This window comes from Phaenicophaeus curvirostris, chromosome 2 (assembly GCF_032191515.1).
Source record: "Phaenicophaeus curvirostris isolate KB17595 chromosome 2, BPBGC_Pcur_1.0, whole genome shotgun sequence".
Taxonomy (NCBI): domain Eukaryota; kingdom Metazoa; phylum Chordata; class Aves; order Cuculiformes; family Cuculidae; genus Phaenicophaeus; species Phaenicophaeus curvirostris.
Window position 1 is genome coordinate 24,261,430 of NC_091393.1, and position 25,494 is coordinate 24,286,923.

The 25,494-nt window shown below is 36.0% G+C and overlaps 1 protein-coding gene across 1 annotated transcript in view; it reads left to right on the plus strand.

Moving 5' to 3' along the window:
• The window catches only part of CSMD1 (CUB and Sushi multiple domains 1), a 1,116,699-nt gene that overhangs the window by 948,127 nt on the left and 143,078 nt on the right, over nucleotides 1–25,494 (plus strand). Inside the window, exons 34-40 of the mRNA XM_069851527.1 lie at nucleotides 687–890; nucleotides 1,998–2,122; nucleotides 2,751–2,847; nucleotides 8,951–9,055; nucleotides 18,233–18,351; nucleotides 23,037–23,106; nucleotides 25,304–25,420. Coding sequence (XP_069707628.1) covers nucleotides 687–890; nucleotides 1,998–2,122; nucleotides 2,751–2,847; nucleotides 8,951–9,055; nucleotides 18,233–18,351; nucleotides 23,037–23,106; nucleotides 25,304–25,420 — 837 coding nt within the window. The remainder of the gene's footprint in view (nucleotides 1–686; nucleotides 891–1,997; nucleotides 2,123–2,750; nucleotides 2,848–8,950; nucleotides 9,056–18,232; nucleotides 18,352–23,036; nucleotides 23,107–25,303; nucleotides 25,421–25,494) is intronic.

The window sequence follows — 25,494 nt, forward strand, 5'->3', positions numbered from 1 at the left end:
CTAACTGCAAAATTAAATATAAAAAGAACAAGCTTGATACATGAACAACACGTACAATATCAAGAATCAGTAAATACCAAAAAATTCCTATTAGAAAGCCAAAGGGAAAATAAACCTATGAACTTCTAATGAATTTTATTATTTTCTTCTTTAAATGTTTCTTACAATCTTTTAACTGTTCTTGTATCATATCAGGTTTACTAATTCTCAGAAATTATTGTTAAAACTAGTTGTTATAATCTGTAAACACCTAAATGGCCCAAATAGTATATTTTTATCCCTTTATAGTCTCCAATATGATAAATTAAATGTTTGCATAACATTACATTGGGTTTATATCTGATTATCTACAACATACTATTTTTCTTGGCTTCGAATGAGAGACTTCTAGTGACAAGTCAAACCTGACGTTGTCAATAAGAAAAATAGGTTGATATTAAAGGGAGCAGCTGAAACACCCACTGATCCTCACATGCCTAAGGACTTGCTTCCAATGTCAATGGTTCTCCATGTCAACTGCCATGGCCCTCACATGTCTGTAAAAAAAAAAGGAAAATAAAAGAAATAAATGCAATCAAGCTCTGTCCTACAAAAAACAGTGAGCATTTTTAGGGATCTAATTATTTTTTAGATGATGACTGTCATTTGGATTCATGGTATCTCTTTTTTATCTTTTCTCTATGCAGCTGTTCCACGTACGAGTGATACACAGTGTAGCTCCGTTCCGGAGCCTCGGTATGGAAGGAGAATTGGCTCTGAGTTTTCAGCAGGCTCTGTTGTTCGATTTGAGTGTAGTCCTGGCTATCTGCTGCAAGGCTCAAAAGCTATCCGGTGTCAGTCTGTACCTAATGCCTTAGCTCAGTGGAATGACACAGTGCCAAGCTGTGTAGGTACGAAATTACATTTAATTCATCTCTTCTGTCACACATGTCTCTGAATCAGAATTCAGTAACTGTTTCAGAAAATAGTTTTTAACACACATATTCACTCTCATTCGATTAATATCAGTCATGCCCAATTTAAAAGAGCAGTTTTCCATATCAAAAAGTAATTGAGAACCAGCTGGCTGGCAGGCAGTATAATGTTTTGTAGAATGACTTAGATTATATGAACAAGTGTGATGCACATTTTCTTGAACATTCATTATTTTCATGACTCATCTACAGCCTGGAATACCAGACAGAATTTAATTCTCCAGAAGTGTTTTTATCTGCTTTATTACACAGTACTTTTATATTTGTGTCACACAGGATGATAATTTCTTTTTTCAAGTAGAAGCATACCGTACATTGAATAGTAATAGGATTGTTAAGTACAGCTAATTTTCTTCAGTTTGTCAATAAACTTGCAGTGGAATAATGTTTAACACTTAAATTTTTATTTATTTTTTTTGTTAATGTTGAAAGGTGTTCTCTCCATCCTTGGGTTTATATCCAGAAGTCATTGCTTTTCATAGGAATTTTCTCTATAATTAATTAGAGTTTTTTAAAAAATAAATGTAGGTGCCCTATTTTTTGTGTATTCTGCTTTTTTGTTTAGTTAAGTTCTGTTTTCTTGATTCTTAAAGAAGCACTTGCATATGCAGTAAAAATATTTAACGTAACACACTGCTTTTCCAGATAGATCCAATATTGGAACTATCTTAGGTTGTGGGTAATTTCACATGATTTCTGTCAATCATGATTGTGTTTTATGTGGTCTTCAGAGTTTGCTGTTACTCGCTGGTAAGACATGATCAGACTGTAGTGCTAGGTTGTTCTAGGCTGCAGAGATTCAAAGCTCATTTCTGAAATCTATATTAATGTGTATTGCACCTTATACTTGATATCATTCATATATTTTTAGATATCATTGCTTTTAAGTTCAGATTATTGTGTCACTTCTATGCGTTTATGCTATAACAGAGAATTATAATTAGTTGAGTAAAATTATAACACTTCTCTGTTCTCTGTAATGGTTTAAGTTTTGTAAAAATTCATGACAATATTTTCTTTCAGTGCCATGCAGTGGGAATTTTACTGAGCGGAGAGGTACTATTCTTTCACCAGGTTACCCTGAACCTTATGGTAACAGCTTGAATTGTGTGTGGAAAATCATAGTGACCGAGGGATCAGGTATTCAGGCAAGTCTACATTCTGTCAAGCATGGAATATTAAGTACTTAGTGGTTCATTTTAAAAAGTAATGTGTTTATTTCTCTAGAAGTGTCAGGAAAAAAAAAGCTATCAGTAAGATCATTTATTTGAGTACTTGAAATATTTGTGCTTTCTTTTTCTTAGTATTGCTCTTTGATTAGCTTTATTCTGTAACTTTATTTTCACATAGGCATATGAATGAGAAATGATTAACAAGCAGCTTTCTCTTTTAATTGTGTAGAATATTGAAAGCAGGTCCTGATCCTTCAATCTTGTATATAAATGCTAACATTTTCTACCTGTTAGGATATCATTGAGGCACTTAAGAGGTCTGCGACTGTCTCAATTATCTGTTTACACTTTGAGTAATTATTTATAATAATGCAGCATATGTGCAAAATCTTTCTTGCTTACCTAGAGTCATATTTTCTAAAAGTTAAAGACAAAAAGTAAACATTAATGTTTAATTTGTATTTCTTCAGGTGAGTATTTTTATTTGGATCTGCTTATTTATATTTTCTTTGGGGCATATTCTCTTTTTATATTCTTGTTTCTAGAATCTTTAAAAATAGATATGGCTAATTGGTTTACAAATTTCTGTGGTCGTGTTTTACAGATCCAGGTCATCAGCTTTGCCACTGAGCATAATTGGGACTCTCTTGAAATATATGATGGTGGAGATATGACAGCACCACGTCTTGGGAGCTTTTCAGGTGAGGATATGCCCTGATTTAAACCAGCAGTTCTATATATAGGTGTGTGAAAGAACATGTCCTTGTTTGCTCACACATATACACAAGGAGACTATGTGTATTGCATCGTTCATGATACTGTTATGAAACATTCTCAATTTGGGAAGGAGATTTTGGGTGCTGTACACATGTCGGTTTTCACATTCAAAGAGAGATTTTCCAAAACAAAATAGGATATGAAAATATTTAGATTTGATTAGTGAGATTTAGGTAATATGCTTTCAAAAAAATGCCTTGCTTTTGTTTTACCTACTCCTGCCATAGAAAAGATATAGTGATATAAATTAGTGCTGACATTCAAGAACATCCTTTGACAGCTTTAACTTTGTTTATCCTTGTTAGGATAAAAGGGACTTTTTTCCTCAGGAAACAGATGAAGCATTCACTACACAGGATCATTAGCAACAGACAGAGTTAATTCTTTTCATATTATTACTGATTAATTTGATGATGAGTAGATGTGTTTCCAGTTTACATAATAAAATTATACTTGGAATATTTGAATAAAATTAAGGGACTGCTTGCACAGATTGACTCTTAATTCTCTCAGTTGGGAAGGCCACAGTTTTACAAACCTTGCTATGTTCAGAAGGAAAAAAAATCATAACAGGTATTGATTTTTCCCCCACAGAGGAACTAGCATTCATTTTTTTTTATTTGGAAAAGTGAATTAAGTTCCCTGTTTTTCAATAGCCAATCTGCTTTCCAAAAGGAGGTGAATTTGTTTAAAAATAGGATTCAAAATGATCACTTAATGATAAACACATTACATGCATGTTAAGTTTACCAAGTGTCTGAACTTCCATGCTTGTCCTTTACAGCTGTAGTCTCATATTTTGTATTTCCTCAATCCAATGTGGGCATCTTCCTTCCAAGAATATTTTCTCTTCAAGAGACTGCATTTATTATTAGACTTCAAACTTGTCAAGTGAATTTGGAGATACTCTGTTCTTATAGCTTCGTAGTGGCAGTTCCTACATGAAGCCTATCCATTAAGCCAAAAAAGGAAAAAAAGACAAAAAAACTGACATAAATGTCAGGCATCCCACAAGTATTTGTTAATAAGCTTTGCTGCCACTTATGTCAGAGAATGGAATTATGAGAGAGTGGAAATTTCTTGGCTGAAAGGACAGAAAAGTAATCATCAATAGACTAAAATGAAGTCTGTCCTGGACTCCTTATTGAAGTTTCTAGACATAGTAGCTTAATGAGAGGATATTTTTTACAAGCACATTGCTTTTTCCTAAGAGTGTTTTTGTCCGAACTTAAGTGAGAGATCATTTTACATAATATACAGAAATAAACAAAAAAAGAGGAAACAAGCCAAAAAAGCAGCAGTATTTTAGAACTGCTAGTTTGGGACTGGTGCTTGACTTGATTCTGGTATATTCAAACTAAAAAATAAAAAGAGACTCAATAGGTGAGGCATGAGGCAGCTGCTGGGGCTGAACTCTAGATTGAGGTACAGAGGGAATTCCTGGAGCCAAGGAAGCCTGTGGAAGAGCAGGAAGGACCCAACAGGATCCAGTGATTGTTGGAAGAGAGGTCGACATGGTTTGAGTAATGTCAGGAGCAACCACGGGTGATTCAAATGGTCCTAGGGAGAGCCAACAACCAGAAGCAACGTGATGAGAGCAGGCAAGAGGGCATGGTACATCAGCCAGGGTGTGATGCATTTGTTTCTGCAGAGGGGAGTGGAGGAAGGGCTCTGCAACTGGCTTGTGGGTCTGCAGCCCAGGGAAATTCTCTGAATCTCTACCATTAAACACTCTCCTCAGAGCTAAAACCATTATTCCTAAAGAGAGAACCCCTGAGATGTCTGACATATCCAATAAGACAGAAATAGTAAAGAAGGAGACTGTGGTATAGATGGTAGGTTGCAACAAATTCCCAGGCATTTCCCATGAAGAAAATGTAAGGAACTGCAAAAGATTTACACAGGTCAGTGATCTGTTACATAAGGAAACTGAAAAGCAGAAAACCATTAAAAGGCTGTGCAGTATTAGGGAAGCTGAAACAGAGATATATAGGTGGTTTCAGAACTGCATTCCTGCAGTGGATGCTAATGAGAATGAAGCATCCTGGACCCTGGTGACCTGCAAAAGCAGGGCTGTGCTTTAGTTTCCATCCTTCATCATCATGACCAAAACCAGTTACAAAGCCACACTCACCAGCAAGGCCCACAAGAGGACAATGTACCAGCAGAACACAGTGGATACTGCAAAACTAAATGAGTGCTTGTAGTGGGTGGCTCTCCATTAGAGGGCACAGAGGCACCCATCTTTCAACCTGCCAGAGTCATGAGAGCTCTGCTGCTTTCTAGTAGCTAAGTTCTGAGACATTGCTGAGAGGGTGCCACAACTCATGAAGAACATAGATTACTATACACTGTTACTCTTCCATGTGGGCTCGTACAACATAGCAAGCAGGAACCTAGGCAGAATCAAGGAAGACTACAAAGCCCTGGGCGTGCAAGTGAAAGACTGGGGTGCTTAAGTTATCTTTTCCTCTGTTTTACCAGCTAGAGGGAAGTGAGAAGCCAGATGTAGATGTATAATGCTTTTCAGTTCCTGGTTATGTGGCTGGTCAGATCAGAATGGGTTTGGTTTTTATGATAATGGGACATTCTCCAATGACTACTGCATGTTGAAGAGGGATAGGAGCCACTTGTCAGGCAATCTTTGGCAGTGGGGGGGGCCAGTTTGATGAGGCAGATTTTAAACTGAAGGACTTGGAGAAGTGAGTTTAAAATTGCAATGCTCATGCCATCACATCCAATTGGGGAATATGACAGACTAGCCACAGCAGTGAAAAACATCTCTTACCTGCCTCCCGTGACAGCAATCAGAGCACAAACCCTCTGAAGGATGTATATGGCTATGATGGCTCCTCTCCCACCCCTCCAGGGAAACCTGCAGGCTCAAGTAGTTCTCTGAAATGTTTGCACACCAATGCACAGTGTGTGGGGAACAAACAGGAAGAACAAGAGGTCCATGTGCAGTTGCAGGGCTATGACTTCATTGTGATCACAGAGACTGGTGGGATAGCTTGCACGTGTGGAATGCTGTCATGGGCAGCTATGTGCTTTTTAGAAAAAGCAGGCCAGCAAGGTGTGGTGATGGGCTTCCTCTTTATGTGAGGGAGCAACTGGAACATATCACGCTCATCCCAGGTGTGGGTGAGAAACGAATTGAGAGCTTAAGGACAAGAATCAAGGGATAGGCTAGCGGAGAGACACTGTTGCGGGTGTCTGTTACAGGCCACCTGATCAAGAAGAGAAGGTCAACAAGGCCTTCAACTGGCAGCTGGAAGTAGCATCAGGATCACAGGCACTGGTTCTCATAGGGCACTTCAACCACCCAGATGTTTGCTGGAAAGATAGCACAGTTAGACACTCTCAGCCTAAGAGATCCCTGCAGAGCACTGATGATAACATCTTGTCATGATTTGTGAAGGGGCTGAGTGCTACTGGACCTTGTGCTAACAAACAAAGAAGGTCTGTTTGGTGACATGAAAGTCAGGGGCAGCCTTGGCTGCAGCAAACACAAGGTAGTGGAGTTCAGAAGCATGGCAATAATCATAGAATCACTAGGTTGGAAAAGATCCACTGGATCATCGAGTCCAACCGTTCCTGTTAATCACTAAACTAAAATAAGCAGGATTCCAAAAATGGACTTCAGGAGAGCTAAATTTAGACTCTTCAAAAGCTTACTTGGAGGAATTCCATGGCATAGGGCTCTAGAATGTTGGAGGGTCCAAGAGAGCTGGGCAATCTTCAAACTCTTCTTCCTTCATGTTCAAGATCAGTATATCCCCAGAAGTACGAAATCGAGCAAAGGAGACAGAAGTCCTGCATGGATGAATAAGGAGCTCTTGGAAAACTCAGCTGGAGAAAGTTTACAGAAGGTGGAAAAAGGCACTAGCCACTTGGGAGGAATATAGGAATGCTGTCAGACAGCTTGGAGATGAAATGAGGAAGTCTAAGGCCCATATGGAATTAAGTCTGGCAAAGGACATCAAGGACGACAAGAAGGGCTTATTCAAGTACATCAGCAACAAAGGGAACACAAGGAAAAGTGTGGGTCCACTGCTGTGTGAGGTTGTTGCCTTGGTGATGGAAGATGCAGAGAAGGCAGAGTTGTTGAATGCCTTCTTCGCTTCAGTCTTTTTGGCTAAGGCTGGCCTCTAGGAATGCTGGACTCTTGAGAAAAGATAGGAAGTTTGGAGAAAGAAATGTCCCTTGGTTGAGGATGATTTGGAAAAAGATTATCTAGGCACACTGGACACTCACAAATCCATGGGCACTATGGCAACCATGAGTGCTGAGAGAGTGGGCAGATGCTATTGCTAAACCACTCTCCATCATGTTTAAAAGATAGTGGATAACAGGAGAGATTCCTGAGGACCGGAGAAAAGCTAATGTCACTCCACTCTTCAAAAAGGGCAAGAAAGAGGGCCTAGGAATCTACAGGCTAGTCAACCCCACCTCCATCCCCAGAAAGGTTATAGCACAGCTCATCCTGGTTATCATCTGCAAACATCTGGAAGAAAAGATTTTCAGGAGTCGTCAACATGGTTTCACCAAGAGGAAATCATGCTTGATCAATCTAATAGCCTTCTATGATGGAATGACTAGCTGAGTAGAGGAGGGGAGATCCATAGATGTTGTCTATCTCAACTTCAGCAAGGCTTTGGAAACTGTTTCCCATAGCATCTTCATAGATAAACTTTGGAAGTGTGGCCACCAGCCTGAACTTTGCCATTGAATACGCTAATTACGCAAGTAACAACTCCAGCCTCATTTATTTCTCACAGTGCAATAGGATATAATTTCTCATCTTATTGAATATTGCTGTCTAAGGAAGTAAGAGATTGGTGTTAAACATTAGCAGATCTTAAAAGGAACAGGACTGCCAGAAAAGCAATTTTGTCAACAGAAGAGTGTAATCGTTCTGAGCCAACATCTTAATACCTGCAGGACAAACACCTTAAATGTATTTCAAATTCTGTTTGGATACAGTGAAAGGTCCTCCCTCCAGGAAGGTATTTTGCTATTTCCTGTATTCCACAGGAAGTATTGTCTGCTATGAATGCTCTATACTGTCTGTGAATTTCCACACTTGGAAATTCCATGTCAGACAATAAAACCTTCATTAAAGGCCAACTTGTCATCTTTTAGCTCCTCACCATTTATATCAAGATTTAGATTTAAATGTATTTGCCATTTCATATTTTAAACTCTAGATGTATGAAGATAATTCTTTCCAGCGTTTCCTTTTAAGCCTGCGTTTCAAGCTTATACTTAGGCTGCTCACAGTTACTATAGAAACAGCAAATGCCCCACAGGAAATTAAAATATTTCTTATGTAACCATCATTGAAGTTCATTAGCTATTTGATACTGCCTTTGTGGGTTATCATAGAAAATGATGTAATTTTTAGCTTCAGTAGATGTTCCAGGTTTAGACTGTAGAATGTAAGTTACGTAGTAGTCATGTGGTAACAAAGAAAATGTCATGTCAAACTTAAAAATGCTACTGGCAAAGAACGTGTCCAGGGTTAGTGGAGTGGCACACCATTTCAGTATAGTTATTTGAATATGATTAAGCTATAAAACTAATATGGTTTTGTTTGGGTTTTGGGTTGGTCTTTTTTTGTGTTGCATCTGTTTCTTCTTTTCCTGTCATACCCTCAGAATGAGGGTAAATAGTAAGTTTGCACCTCTTTTTTCTATCCAAGTCAATAAAGTTTCATCTGAACATGAGGAGATCTTGTTTCCTTGTATTTACACAGACTTTTAGTATTGCGACTTATAACCAAAATTTCCTTAGAATCATAGCATCATAGAATCATTAGGTTGGAAAGGACCCACTGGATCATCGAGTCCAGCCATTACCATCCTTGCATCAGAAGAAAATAAGGTGAAACACTGGAAAAAGTTTGAGATTTCTGTGCACATAATGAGAAGTAAATGAGCCTGCCTGATTCAGTCCTGCTTATGACTTTTTAGTATAAAACTGATATATTAGCATGCTACAGTTTATTCTGTAACTTTATTTTTCCAGGTACAACTGTGCCAGCATTGTTGAATAGCACCTCCAATCAACTTTACTTACATTTTCACTCAGACATTAGTGTGGCAGCAGCTGGTTTCCACCTAGAATACAAAAGTAAGACTGCTTGTTATTGTAAACTCTAACTAGAAAAAGCATGCAAAGGGAGAGGGAGGGAATTTATATTGTTCTTTTGGGGTTGTGGGGATTTTTTAAGTTTCTTCCCTGACTACAAAAGTCTATTTATCATGAACCTGATATTAGTGATATCTATGAAACTGAAATTTTAAATGAAATTACATTGAAATTGCTGAAAACCAACTTATGAAACTCCTTATGAGGAGTGGCTGATGGAACTGCAGTTGTTCAGTCTGGAGAAAAGGAGTCTGGAGGGAGACCTCATCACTCTTTATAACTAGCTGAAAGTAGGTTGTAGTGAAGAGGGTCTGAGTCTCTTTTGTGTGACAAGCAATAGAAAGAGAGGAAGTGGCCACAAGTTGCACCAAGGGAGGTTTAGATTAGATATTAGGGAATATTACTTCACAGAAAGGGTTGTGAAGAATTGTAGCAGGCAGCCCAAGGAAGTAGTTGGGTCAGCATCCCTGGAGGTATTTAAAAGGTGTGTAGATATGGTGCTTAGGGACACATTTTAGTTGTGGGCTTGGCTGTGTTAGGTTTACAGTTGGACTCAAAGATCTTAAAGCTTTTTTCCTAATTAAACAATTTGGTGATTCTGTGATATAGAATGAAAATATGACTATTACTTCTGTAGAATATTTTTAGGATCTGCTGTTTTGACTAAGTTCTCTAATTTTTTTTTTTTTTTCTGGGGAGACCTCCTCCACACTTGGTCAGCCGATTTTCCTTCCTGAGCCTTTCACCTTAAGCTACAGTGAAAATATGAAGTATAAAGTACAAATTTGTTCTAGGAAGCTGCTGTACAATGAACATTCTGAAGTTCAGTTTTTATCTTTTGCTGTATCAGTTTTATTATCCCTGTGACTCCTGAAAAAAATGTGCTCTGTTACCAACAAAAAAGTGTTTGGGAGCATACAAGGTCACTTGGATTTATGCTTCTGTTTTTCTCCTAATTGCCAGTCCAACAACTGTGCTCTGTTAAAGCATCTATTGACTTCAGCGTTGCCAATATTTCAAGGCCAGGATTTTTTAGAAGTGCAGCTTTGTACAAGTCAAGGTAACAACATTCAGCCTTCAGAGTTTAGTTAACTATTCTGTTGATAGTCTGTCAGTAAAGAATGATTTCCTTTCTTATGTGGCTATGTGGTCTCTGCAGGGCTAGCAGGAATAAAGTACATCTGTGTGTGTCTCTGAATATAGAAACTGAGCAATCCCCACAGCAAGAATTTGCTGGTTTATATTGAGCAGTCATTTTTCAGTTCAAGAAAGGAGCAGGGAAGGAAATATTTTTCTATGTAACATTTTGCAGATAATGCTAGAGTTTGATTCTGAAGTCTGTGATCATTCAGTCACCTTCTGTTTGAGCAACAGAAGTAGCTTAAGATCAGATGTATGAAGAAGATGCCACTGTTGTGAGGCTATGTTTAATGTTAAAGGAGAGATGGACTTGGATATATATAGGGTTTAAGCAGCTGGTTGTGATACTTAAGTGGGTACATGGTTCTTGATCAAATACATGTTCTTGATCAAATACATGCTTTAGAAGTCTATGGAAAGAATTGTAGAAGAACACTTAGGGGTTTACCTCCTTTTCTGAAATTCTCTGTGTACCTCCATGATAAGGATATTCCTCTGAGCAGCAGCAATGCGGGTTCAAATCATTGCAGAAAAGAGGCCTTCTGTCTTCCTTTTTTTATGATGTCAGTAGCTGCTTTACAGGAATTCACTCTTGTCTTTTTTTAGTTTGTCTTCATTGAGGACAAAGGAAAAGCAATGGATTCTGGACCTTGCAGTAGTGAAGGCCTTATTGCCCATTTATCAGTTGTGCTATTTATTTTAGTACTTTTATTTTACATAGTCACAACAAAATAAAACTCAGTAATGTATGGAAAAAAAGATAGCATTTCAAAGGTGAATCACAGAGTTCCAGTAAGCTTTTCTATAAAAACCTTTTCATTTCCTGATCAGAAAGCAAGCTGAAGGGACACTATAGACTAGAGGGACAAAGAGTGAGCACAAAATCTTTGGGGAATATTGTCAATAAGTAAGAGCTAGTATCAGTATAGATTACTTTTAAGAGTCATCAGAATTATGCCACAATGACTCAAAAAAATAAATTTTACCTAGCACTCCGATAACTATAATTGGCGGGTACACTTGTAAATTCATTTTTAACCAGGTAATTTTGTTCATCTTTAACGTATATTGCAATAGAAGTTTGGTGGGTCCTCTGTGACCCTACTTAAAATTTTATAATGGATTTATTGGAAATATTTTATTTATAGCTATGTATATTTTAGTATTTGAGTAACACTTTTGTGAATCCAAACATCTATATAATTCTTGGTTTTTTGTGGAAGAGGAATGGCTTTGTTTATGAAGTTGTTTTCTTGAGCAATCAATGGCTGTCAGTCAAAAATAACAATAAAAATCCATTGTTGTTCTGATTTTTCATCATATTTCAGAAAAATCCACAGAGATCGTGGTTTAATTTCCTTTTCCAGAACAACAAACCAAAATACTAAACTTCATGACTACCTGAATCCCTCATGGTATACAGCCTCAGTTTTTTTCTTCTGCTACATGTGTATAGTTCCCAGTAAGGATTAATTGAAATTATAAGTATGCATCTTTTGAATATGAATAGAAAATATTACATGAGCAGAAAGTTGCCATGTACTCATTGTTCCTTGATTGACAAGGATGATAAATTATTAGAACTAAACCCTTTCTATGCAAACACCCACTAGGTAGCAGATTGTAGGTGCTGGAATAATGAAGGGATGGTTTCACACCTTAAAATAATTTCTTTTCTAGTGAGAAGACCTTTAGGAATTACAGTGAAAGCAATTAGCTTCCCAGCTGTAGATATTACCAGGAAAAAAAAGCCAATCCACATTAAGAAGCTTCTGATCACAGCTGGTGCAGTTAGCTTCAAATCTTGCATCAGTGGGGTACGATAGGAAGAGAAGAGAGAAAGTAGACCTAATAGTTTTTCATCTAGCCTTATCCTCCATGTACATTTCAGATTAGAGTAGGAGGAAAAACTATTTCAAACCAACCATTCCTGAATCTTGTGGACACCTAATGACATTATATGACAAGAGTCTTCATAACAACATCAGGAAATTAGGATAATTTAGGAATATTCCCTTCATCCTAGAAGATATTCCAAGGAGCAAGGAGCATCAGAGGAGAGTATCCTTATGTCACCTCTAAATTATTTATTTGGAATAGAAATAATTCCTAGAATACTAATTGTACATCTTCTTAGTATTTTAGAGTTAATGGATGACAGATTTTACTTAAAAAGATGTTTTCACCAGTCTAAATGTTATAAAGCATATTTGGTTTAGATCCAGTATGTTAGGGAAAACAGCTTTATTTTAGTAAATGTATTTAGTGTGCTGTAATTTGATCACATATTTCACACTGTATTTTGCTGTGTAAAGTAACTTTATAGAACTTCAGAAATACTTTCTAAAAGCTGAGCCACTAATGACAGCTTATTTTAATCCTAAATATTTCAAGATCATTTAAATAATTGAATAAGTATTTTTTTACTTCTTGAAATTTAGTCTTCCTTTTATTAATGTGTCTTTCACTTGTCCTCTCCATTTGTGGGTTGTTTCTATGTAAGTCTTCATCATCTTGGGAAGGATCTGGGCACTCTGCTCCTGCAAACCTAAGTTCATGTCTAACCTAGGCAGTACACGTTCCCTTTTGTAGCCTTCAAAAAAACATAAGTCTTATGGTGAATAATATCATTCTGTCATTACTCCAGGACAGTTTTTTGGTACGAATCAAAAATATGAGTTGGTTGTCCAAGTTGAGTTGCCGTACTCAATTTGTATGCTGTGGTCGAATTGATGACCTAGATACGCGGTTTTTTTCCCTTTGATTCCTCTGTATTTTTTTTATTTTGTTCTGTTCTTGTCAGATACATGAACTCACTCAAACTAAAAGAAATAATTGGAAAATCAGAAAAATATCATTCTGGCCATAACATATTTTAAGTATTGTTGAGAGACACTGCATGGCATTGTTTCCTGTTATTTCAGTGGAACTGCAGGTGTTAAACCAATTGTGGAAACCTATGGTGAAAAACAAAGCAGTATAATATGCAACGGTTAACTGTAGAAAAGGCAAAAATTCATCATTTAAAATCAGTCTTCATATGCATGTATTTTTCCCCCTAACTATGGCAACATAAATGATAGAATTATTTTCAAAACCACCAACAAGTCCAATCAAAAGGTGCTTTGTTGCATTTCTATTATGTACAACAGGAAGAAGTATAAATATTCCTGCTTTTTGATTGAATTCCTTTTAATCTTAATGAACAAAGGAAATAAGTTTCCAAACTGTATGGTTTAAAAATGTGCCTATTTAATGCAATTACTTTTATGGACACTGATGTTTCAAATCTGGTCTTAAAAATCTCATTTATTAATGCAGTAGCAGTTTCAAGATTTTCTTTAGTATACAAACAAATTAAAAATATCTCTAAATAATTAGTGTTTGCTGATACAGCACGCTGCTTGGACCTCTCATTTCAAGTCATATTTATTTTAGTAAGAACTGAATATAGGTGATGAATATAGACATGTATGTTTAAGCCACGAACATCTATATGGGTGAATATATCCAGATGTAGCAACTAGAATTGAAATATTTCAGTAAAAATTCTTGTTTATGCAATCTACGTCACCTAGCTTTATTACTTCAGTTAGGATATATGGCACAGTTCAGCATCATTATTTTTGTAAGCTTTTTGTTATACTAAGACAATGTAATACATGTGAGAACATGAGCTTACTTCTAATTACTGTCTTCTTTAATGAAGCTCTTTATTGTATGTTTTCAAGAGTTAGAAGTTCTCAGGAGCTGAAATAATGAATTCACTGGTAAAGGGACTAGAGAACAATGACTATTTTTTGTAATACTTATCTATCATAAAGATCTCTAAGCTTTCAAAGGTAAAAATCAGACTGGTAGAGAAGAAAATGTATTCCTCTAAGAAGCATATTCAGTTTTGTTGGCCCAAATTAAGATCTTTCTTGAACTTTAAGATGGCTCCTAGCACAGCAATCTTTTTCCCCATGTTAAAGTAGATGTGAATCATAAATATGCCATTTTAATTTAATAGGGCCTGATCTTATCAGTATTAGCTTTTGACTTGAACCTGACTTCTCATGCAGTAGTAGATAAATGCATTTTCTGGGCTGATATCTGAAGCATGCAGTTTTGGAAGGGAAAGCTTTGGTTCTGATGTATACAATCATGAAAATGGGAAGAACAATTTGCTCCAACTTGATGTTTGCAGTATAATAAAGAGCAATATGTTTCAGTTAGCCACATAGGGCTGGGAGGGGGGAATTAAAAAAAAGAGAAAACCTGATAGCCTGCTGACTTCTGGTCAAGCTGTCAAGAAATTCTTGTGTTGTTCAGTGCAGCTTTCTGAAATGGACACTAATGGGCATTCATATTGTCAGATATGCCAGCAAAAACTTTCTTTCTGCCAGCAATGGCAGTGATGTTTCGACAGAATTTGAGGTAATTGTAGGCATGTATATAATTATGGAAGTGAAGCATATTTGTCTTATGCCACAGCAGAGCCAGGCAAGTATTTAGCAGGCAGTAAGTGAAGGAAGGTCAGGGAGAGGGTTATCATTCTTGACATTGATGTGTTCTCTCTTGTACTCTGTAGCAGAAGCTGAGCTCAGAAGAGCATGCACTAGGTGATCCTTGTCCCTTTTTGATTGCTTAGACTTGACATTTAGCATGTTTTCTCTTTATTACTGACTGTTGACATACAATCTAGTTTAATGTATTTCAGAGTGTCTGCACATTTAAGCCATCTAGTTTGTCCCTGGATACCAGAATTTGTTTGCTTGCTCTCAAGACTTTTGGACCAGTTCTAAACTAAACTAGTTCTCTAACTAAACTAGCCTTATTATATAATGATTAGAATGATGGGGGTGAGGGTTCAGAATAGTATTTGAGTCTGTTTCCAATTTTCTCCTTGCTTTTCGGGAGGTAATAATGCTTTTTATTGTCAGCTATATGAAATAAAGTCAATTATAAGTCTGTTCTGCATAGTGGTTTGCAAAATTCTGATAGAATAGTCTACATGACAAGTTGCACCATCAAACCAAAGCAGTAGTATATACAAAGAACAAAATATTATACAAAGGATAAGTGGCCAATGGCATCTTGGCTTGTATCAGAAACGGCGTGACCAGCAGGTCCAGGGAGGTTATCCTCCCTCTGTACTCGGCACTGGTGAGACCGCTCCTCGAATCCTGTGTTCAGTTCTGGGCCCCTCACCACAAGAAGGATGTTGAGGCTCTGGAGCGAGTCCAGAGAAGAGCAACAAAGCTGGTGAGGGGGCTGGAGAACAGGCCTTATGAGGAACGGCTGAGACGGCTGGGGGTGTTTAGCCTGGAGAAGAGGAGGCTGAGGGGAGACCTCATTGCTCTCTACAACTACCTGAAAGGACGTTGTAGAGAGGAGGGTGCTGGCCTCTTCTCCCAAGTGACAGGGGACAGGACAAGAGGGAATGGCCTCAAGCTCTGCCAGGGGAGGTTTAGGCTGGAAAATAGGAAAAAATTTTTCACAGAAAGGGTCATTGGGCACTGGCAGAGGCTGCCCAGGGAGGTGGTTGATTCACCTTCCCTGGAGGTGTTTAAGGCACGGGTGGACGAGGTGCTGAGGGGCATGGTTTAGTGTTTGATAGGAACGGTTGGACTTGATGATCCGGTGGGTCTCTTCCAACCTGGTTATTCTGTGATTCTGTGATTCATTTAATTTGTGTCTTAACACTGGATTCTCAAATTATTATAGTAAACAATAGTCTATGTCATGTAGTATGAATTCTTGAAATAAGATGTTACCCTTCACTTAGTGCTGGAGGAAACAGTCAGTTTGTGCGGATGCAGATCACAGCTATTTAGTACCTGTACTCAAAGAAATTTCCCAGATGTGGATACATTTATGGTATTGCAGAATAGAATGGTTGACCAAAAACCTGATACTAGGAAACTGCAAAAAAATTCCATACCAATGAAGTTAATGGTGCCATCTTCATGCCTATTTGGAACACTATGGTTCCACATGATGATCACACATGAAGTCTGTAGTGGTCACATGAAGTCACCACAATATCATTTCAAAGATGATGGTATTGGTAGAACATCAAAATTCGTAAATGCTGTGGTAGAATTGCTGAAAATCTTTAAAGTACTTTTACATTGCCCTACATGAAACATTCCAGTACAGAAAGGAACCACTTCAAGGAGATCTTGTAACTTGCAACTGTTAAATAATTCTTTATGTGCTAATTAGAAAATGCTTAGTTTAATAATTCTTGCATCAGTTCTTATGAAGACTGAACTTCATGCTTTGATAACTGTCATTCAGCATTAGAATGGTTTGTCATTATCACTGTACATTCCTGAAAAAGTGAAATGTAGTAAGACTCAATGGCACAGGACTTAGAACATATAAGATGATACAGCATATTTCCAGGAAAGAAAAGAAACGATTCAGTAATCACAATTTCAGGTGGAAGTATAAAAGCTATTTTTCAGACTTCTCTGTGCTTTATTAGAAACCATACATCTACTTTAAGCTGCCAAAAAAAATGACTTGAAGTGGATGAAGTGGGAAGCACAAAATTCTTCTGTGTGTTTAAGATTTGTACGGCGTCTATATGTGAGTGATGAAAAGTAGACACATGAAGGTTTAGGGCAAAAAGTTAAAACCCTGTCTGGATCAAAATGTGGAAATAGTATTATCTGAAAGAAAACTTTATTTCTGTAGAAAGACTAGGTTTTCTGAATGATATCAGTTATTCTTCCATAATGAAGCATCTGGAACAACAGACTCTAAAATGCCAGGTATCAGAATAAAGCCAACTCTCATGTAATTTATGTACTTAACACTGTCTCCAGTTGTACTTACTGTCACCAAAGGGGTTAGATTTAGAGTTGTAGCAGTTAGTCAGTTACTTTTTCATACAAGTGAACTAAAGGACACACAACATTACCTTCAGGAAAGCTGGGTATTTTTGTTTGATTTTTACAGAATCTTGTGACAAATCTAAAGATCTGTTCTCACACATTGTAAAAACTATTTTCATCCTGTTCTATCTTCTAACTATCGTATTTTGATAAAACATAGCAGTTACATGTTTATGATTCAGTAGTAACTTCATCAAATTAATAAAGGGCTTCATGATTAAGATTATGTATTTTAAATAAATTTTGTCAAACTATTTCTGTTGGTCCTTCTGTTTGCAGATAAAATCTTAAAAACATGGAATTATTGAAGCTAATCTGCAGTTTCTCAACTGTCTTGTTCATTGAGAACATTTTAGTTTAGATAGCAGAGATGATAATTTTCAGTTCTATTGCCTAAAATCTCCTTTGATAAGAACCCAAGGGAAAAAGAAGAAAGTGATATGCACTTGTCAAAAACCAGAAACTAGTACTTCAAGCTGTCAACTTTAGGTGGAGACATTTGAGAATTTACTAATCATGAAGATTCTTTGTAAAACTAATCTTTTCTTAATGCCTGGTTTAAAAATAGTTAAGAACACTTTCCTGTCACATCTATGCAAAGATTTAGTTTTTGGTTAAAAGTACTGAATTTCAGATGTCTGAACGTCTTTCCAGTCAACGGAGTAGTAGGAACACCCTTGTCCTTTAACTGGTCTTCCTAAAGGCTCTACCACCTAACCGCAGTAGTTCTACACGTCTGTTGTTGCAGAGAAAGAATATACTTAAAATGTATCTCTTCTTCCTTCATTCCCTTCACAAGAATAAGAAAGAAAAAATATACTAGAAATACCATACCGGTTGAAGATAATAAAATGGGATAGTATGTGACAGCAACACGGCATAGTAATTGGTGCAGCCATGGTATATAATCTCTGTGTTTCACTTATACCATTTGTATTCTGCAGGGAAGTTCTGAAAAAAGTTCTGTGTTTTAAGCAAAATTTCAGTTTAAGCTTGAAATATTTTTTTGATTCATATTCTCTTAGGAAAAGAAACAATGCTGTGGAAAGAATTTGTTAGAGCAGAGAATATTAATAAACAGCTGTTGTTCACTTATCTATGTTTTTTCAATCTTTGTGTTTACTTTTCTCAGCTGTAGGCCTTGCTGCCTGTCCAGAACCAGTAATTCCTAGCAATGGGATCAAATCAGGAGATAGATATATGGTGAATGATGTTTTGTCATTTCAGTGTGAGCCAGGATATACATTACAGGTATTTCTTTCTTTCTTTCTTTTTTTATTTGAATTTTACCCTGTGGAATAATTGCAACAAAATGGCAATAAACCCACCCAAAACCTAGTTTAATGAAGAGTCTTTGGTGCATCCATAGAGGTGATTTAAGTAGAGCTTATATAAGTACTCCCACATTATAAAGCTATGAACATATAGCATATATGGCCTTCAATATATCTGGGCTGGTAAACCTTATCTTAGATTAACATACCACTGAGAAGCAAAAGACATTAAAATGGACAAGGAAATAACATGGTTAAAATGTTTTGTCTTGAAAATTATTTTAGAACTGTGCTCATTGAAACTGTGCTGTGCTTTTCCAGTTTTGGAAGTGGTTCTTCTGAGTGAAATTTTAAATACATCATGGGATCTCATATTCAGGTCAGAAATTGAAGAATTTATTTCCTAAAGCAAATTTTAATCATGCTAAATCTACTCTTAAAAATCTTTCAAGGAAATAATTATTACAAATCCATTCACAGATTGGGAATGTGCAGCATTCACACAGTGGTTGAGTTTCCCATTGTAGATAAGTTATTGAGCCGCTGTTTGTAAATGTTACAGTACTGTGTAAAGTGAAGACTGAAAGCCTTTTTCTTCCCTCATTAGTTCCTTTAATTAATTTACATCTTTTCCACCACTGCTGTGATACACTGAATATATCTGAGTTCAGAATCTTTTCAGTGGTAACCAGTCCCGCTCAAGACAATGAGAAAGCACATCACTGTGAAAGCAAAGTGTCACAACTTCTGTTCTAGAGAAGGATAAAGTCATGGCTTTCTATCTGATGTTTGCCAATTCAGTTATCCCCCAATAGATCTAGAGTTATTCTTTGGTCTTAGTATTCCTTACCATTTTCCTAAAATTAAGACAGGATTCAGATGGAACATCTTAGCTCCAGGCTGCTATGGGAACACCTGCATTTGAAAAGTCTCTCTAGGTAACCAGTATCATGCTTACTTTTTCAGTCATTACAGATATAGGATCAAGTCTTTAACCTAATCCATGCTCTTTACATTTATAGTGTTACTTGAAGAAGCCTATATCAGAAACATCCACTATCCATAGCAAAAAAGACTCTGTCGTACAAGTATCCTACAGCACAATAAAGCTGCTTTAGCCATACTGAGTGCTCACTGCTCATTTAATGGTTTGAGGATTGCTTACAAGCCAGATGATGATTTGTATATAAACTACTTGGGGTTTCCTCTTTCTAGCAAAGGAAAATTTATATTAATTATTTATATATTTATTTTATTTCATATAATAGGTACTGCTTTAAAACGTATGGAATTTATTCAATTTATTTTCCCTTATCTTTCACTTATAGTAGCCTTTGTAGGTAGCAGTAATGTCGGTAAGAAATGGAGAGATTTTGTATCATATTTTTATTATACAGTCTCTTCAAAGATTGTTAATAAATCATTAACCTTTTTCTATTTTAAAGTAGCATTAAACTAAGTATATTATGAAATGCCATATTTTACAGATACATCTATGTTGCAATAGCCAAGGCAAAGGTGTGGAAAGTGAAATTTAATCTTCAGCACTATTAATTTGTTAGGATGGGGTGCTGGCATGATTTTGGTCTTGGTGAAGTATCATAGTTCATTAATTATCACAAGCCAGAGAATATTCCTGATACAAAGTTTGCATCATGACACTTTGTTTTGGAGGTTGATTCAGAAGAGAAAAGTTAAGGAGGTACATATGCTAAAGAATGTGCATTTGAAATACTCCCTAAGTATCATCTTTCTTCTTTGATTAGCAGAATAAATGTTATTAACTTTAAAATGCTTAGGTTTGATGGGTTGAATTGCCTGTATTGCCCATCATATTTCAAGTTCTTACTATACTCTCCCTGATTTTTCAACTATGCAACATCTGAATTTTGCATGTGAAAAAAGGGCATGATTCCATTTTTTATGACATGGATTAGAAAAACATAAACCCTCAAGATACAACATCACTGGATTTTCTGTCAGTACTTAAAACAGTTCTGCTGAGATACTGAGGTGGAGTGATAAGAGTAAAACAAGAATACTTCAGAAGTATTTGGAATGAGTGCAGGAAACCCTTTGAAGATATACATTGTTGGCATTGACTGGATGTTTTAGATCTATTTTTGCCTAGAAAAAAATAAGAAATGTGTATTCATAAATACATTGTTAGTATAAAATAATCATGCATTTGTGAGGAAGAGATCTGCGCATAAGAAACTGATCTGTGTTAATGCTAAATTTTAACACACTCTCTGTATCGCTGTCACAAAAAATACATCTTTTGCCTGTTCGCAGCTCTTTTCTGTGGTCCTCAAATATGACTAACTGCACTTTTGGTTTTGTACATCTACAAGGATTCTATAATGAAATATTTTCTTAAAATTTGGTAGAATATTGTACTTTAACTGCACTTCTGACCTCTATTTCCATACATATGCAAATCTAATTTTAATTGGGGAATCTGAATTATATAGAAATTAGTTTGATGATCTTGTACAAAGTGTAAAACAAAAGACCTTCAGTATCTAAATTAAAAAGAAAATATTTTGAATATTTTCAAAATATTAACGAAGATTTCTGTGCTCTATGGTCTTTGCTGTGAGAAAATGCATACACACACGTATAGTATTTTGCTCAGACAGGTCAAGTAAAAGTGGCTCCAAATTAAAAATAAAAATAGTTCTAATGAGCACAGTATGTTTGCATAACTTTGCAGATTTTTTTTTTTTTTTTTAACTCTAGCTGTGAATTTACCCTCAGTCTTTAGAGAACATATTCACAGCTAGCAATAACAATCAGATGTGGATTAGTTTATAATTGGGACTTACCAGAAAAGTCACAGAGCTCAAACTACTACCTGGAGATGCATAAGAAAGGTAATTGCTAGCTGTAGGATTAAGTGTCTCCCCCCAGGAGGGGACTTTAAAAGACTGAAATCAGAGTGTGCTCTTGTTGGGAAGAGGCTTGAAGCCAGAGAAACCATTTCATTTTATTTTTCAAAAGATCTTTCATAGACCATTTTACTTTTTTTCATGACTGTGGTAGTTAAATCATGGCTTCCCCCTGACTCACATCAGAGACATGCAATCATAGAAGACCAGGAACAAAGAGTAAAATAAAACAGGGAATATTGCATTAAGTAAATTAACCTCATCCATTTTGAAAGTAAGTAAGATGACACAATAATTGCGTGCACATTTTTCCTTTAAAATAAAAGTTACTTAAAATCAAAGTGTTTTATTGAATTCTTATCAATTTGTAGTATTTTTATAAGAAAAAGACTAATTTAAGTAACACAATTTTAATGAAAACTGAATTATTTTTTTCTAAGCTATTTTTTGGAAATCCTTTAGTTTGTCTTTCAGAAGCTGTTTGTCTAATGGTTGGACTCGATGATCCGGTGGGTCTCTTCCAACCTGGTTATTCTATGATTCTATGATTCTAAATATTCTCAACTGAATTATTAATAAAAGTAGTTTTATCCTATACAATTCCATACAAATTTATATGAACTTTCTTCAAGCTAATGTGTGTAGTTTCTTTGTTGTAAACATACCAAATTATGCTGAAGTAATTTCATCAAGTAGGTTTTCCTTTACTGTAGTTTAATTAATGTTTTTCTTATTTTTATGAGAATTTGTTTGCTATGGACAAATAATATTTACATAAGTCTTCATATTATATTGATAAAAAGTGCTACCTTACTAAATATTAGACTCTTAAAAATCTCTGGTTTGTTTTTATCACGTGTATTAAATGACTTGGCCAACCTTAAATATTCAAACGATTAAAACAGGAACTAAACCTTACTCTTAGTCTCATGTCTCAATCTTTATATCTTTCACTCCTGACAGTTTATTCAGTTTTCATATTCCATCAGCAGAATGCATAACCTGTTCCTTACAGGAAAAAAAAAAGATAAATTAATTGCATTAATTGTTTCCAGCTTGATTTGTTATCAGTGCAAGCAAAGCTGGGAGCATTTTACAGCTGGTCCTGGGCAGCCACTCTTAGGCTTTGCAGGTTACAGCCATGTCATTTTTCAGATACCTCATGGTTCCTCTTCTTTCTTGTGATGTTTCTTAGAAGTAGGCAGAGTAAACTAAACATGACAACTAACTAAAGAGGCATTTGTACTTCTATAGCTGTCTGCCAAGGCATTGCATGTATGCAGCGGGTCATGTTTTGAGACCACACATCCCTACCATCTGTAGCAACCAGATCTGGAAAAAATTCCTCTGTTCCTGTACTGGTCACTCAGAGCAGTGGTTAATTCACTCCAGGTTAGACCTGGAATAGGAACTAGCACCTTACACTGTGGATGAGAAACCTGGAATGGAAATAGGGAGTGAACCAATTTCACCATAGAGATGCACAGTCAGCTGCTTCTGTCTTATAACCAGACCTATATTTAGTAAAAAATGTGAAGAGGCTTTCACAGTATCAAAGGAAGAGCTGTTTAGAACATTTATCCAGTAGAAAAATAAGAATGTAAAACCTGAAGTATTTGAAAATAGCATTCAACAAATTCATAAGAAGGATTATAATGCACTTGGTCAATAGGCACAGCTACAATGATCCAGGAGGTCCTCTGTAGTGCTGCCTTCCTGGAAAGTCTGATAATGAGTATCTGTAATCTAATATTTCACCCTTTCCAAACAGGGTCGTTCTCATATTTCTTGTATGCCAGGAACAGTTCGACGCTGGAACTACCCATCTCCTCTCTGCATTGGTATGGATACTTACTCATTTTCAGTGTGTTCTGAACATCAGTCAGAAGAAACTGACTTTCTCATGCCAATTGTTTCTTTACTTTATTCTGTTTCATTCAAAACTTTTTGAGTTTCCATTTGTATCCAAGACATATGGAAACTTTACAATATTTTTTTTCTTTTTTATATAGTGTGTATGCTATTTCAAGAAGATATTGTGAGTGGGCAAAGGAGAAACACCGTATGTTTAACATTTTTTTAGCTTGTTTTTTTAGCACTCTGCTTTGAATCAGACTAAATCATCTTCAGAAAGCAGAGCAAGTTGACATATTCTTTTTGCAGCCTGCTCATCTTGGAGGACCTTCTCAAAAACAAGGCAGATGATGCAGTGAGCGTAGGACACTTCTCAAAGAAGCAGGCAGTCTGCATGCAGAGGAGAGCAGCTCTGAAGCCAAGCCTAACGGTGGAATGAAAATCAGTTGTAGGGTTCCAGAAAAGGCTGGCTCTTATCATCTGAGAAAGCCATTAAACAACGCTGAGTTAAAACCACAAAGCTGAAAATACTTTCCCTTTTAAGCACACCTTACTTAACAGGTTGGAAATTTCCCAGTGTTGATTATAATCTTTCTACTGCATTGTTTCTTGATTACACAACATTTATGAAAGTCAAGATTTTGATGTCTTTTGACATACTCATTTCAAGAAAAAGTAACAATGGAGGGGAGTGAAGCACATCTCCATCATAACATTCTGTTGCTTCAGCTTTGAAATACATTCTTCAGTGAATGCTTTTAACATGCATAAGTCATCAAATCTGTTTCTTTTACCCTTGTATCTATGAGGAATTTAAAAGATTGAGATGACATTGAGCAATATTGAGCAATATTACATTTTGAAGATTCCTTGTCGAGTTGGACCTATGTATTATTTTGTATTGTCAACTTCCACAGATGCAGTCGCTTCTGATTAAAATGGAATCACTGTAGTTTCCTCAAATCAATTTTAGAAGTGGAAAATTTATTCAGGAAAGTGTATTTTGGGATCAAGGTGGAGACTTTTTTGTATATATTCACCTTGTAAGTTAAATATTGTTCTTGTTTGCAGTGTGCTCATTGATTTAGTTTTCCTTTAGTTCATGAAATTTTGTTATCTTGGAAATGAAAGTACTCCCAAGAAAATAAACCAAACCCTTAAATCCTTACCCTCTTCTCCCTTCTATAACCCTTACAATATCGATTTTTCTAGAAATGCAAACTAAAATCTGTTCTTTTCACTAAATATTACATTCAAGATTGCAATGTGTAAAAGATATTGGAGAAGCTTGAGACTGATTTTTCATCTGTTAGTGGAGTTCTTCCTGTTTCATTTCAATTTCTTGTGTGATCTCACCAGTAGATTATTTTCTTTTTTTTAATACAATTATCACAATATACAGTATCGCAGCATCATAATTCTGTTATCAGATCATATATCACTGTAATACCTGGCATGAAGACTCACGGGCTTTAAATTAATGATTCCTCAAATCAAATAAGAAATAGAAATTACAGGATTTTAATTTGATTTCTTGATTTAGTCTTCATTCATATTAGTGTCCTAGTGAAAGGGTAAACTCTGCCACTTCTTTACAAAATGCTTCATATTTTTATAATTTAGCTTTATATCATCCTAAAGGATGCAAATGGCTTTTCAATCTCCAATTAATTTGCTGAAGGAAAGCACGCAGATAGTAAGCAAAGAATAATCCCTCTTTCTGAATTAAAGAAAGAAGTGTGTTGAGGTTTGTTTGATTGTTTCTAAACTTATATGGTTTTAGCTATATTAACTAGTAGATCTGCAGCTGCATCATGGATCAGTGTCATAATTCAGTTTAATTCTATTTTGGTTCTTCTGATTTTGAAGCCTATCTCAACATAGCACCAGACTTTTTTAACATAATTTGCCAGCTGAGACAATGGGTTACCCAGTACACACGTCCAGCTACACATTTACAGTAAAATCAGAGAGAACATATTGCATTAAGTGAACATATTGGTCTAACTCTAATTTTTTATTTTTCTTTTCTCCTTCATGACGAATGTTTTGACTGTGATAACTTTCAGTGCTTGAGGGTCATGTGGATGAAATGGAAAGTCAATTTTTTTAATTAATTACATGGCAAATATTAATAAATAATATTATTAAAAGATATAGTAACTTTTTTATTATTTTTCGTAGCTAAATGTGGTGGAACACTGACAAACTTGGGTGGTGTGATCCTGAGCCCAGGATTTCCAGGAAACTACCCTAGTAATTTAGATTGTACATGGAAAATTTTGTTGCCTATTGGATATGGTAAGTAAGCTTACGTTTGAAGAGCAATTATTTGTAATCATCAGATTTAAATAGATTTATGAATATTCTAATTT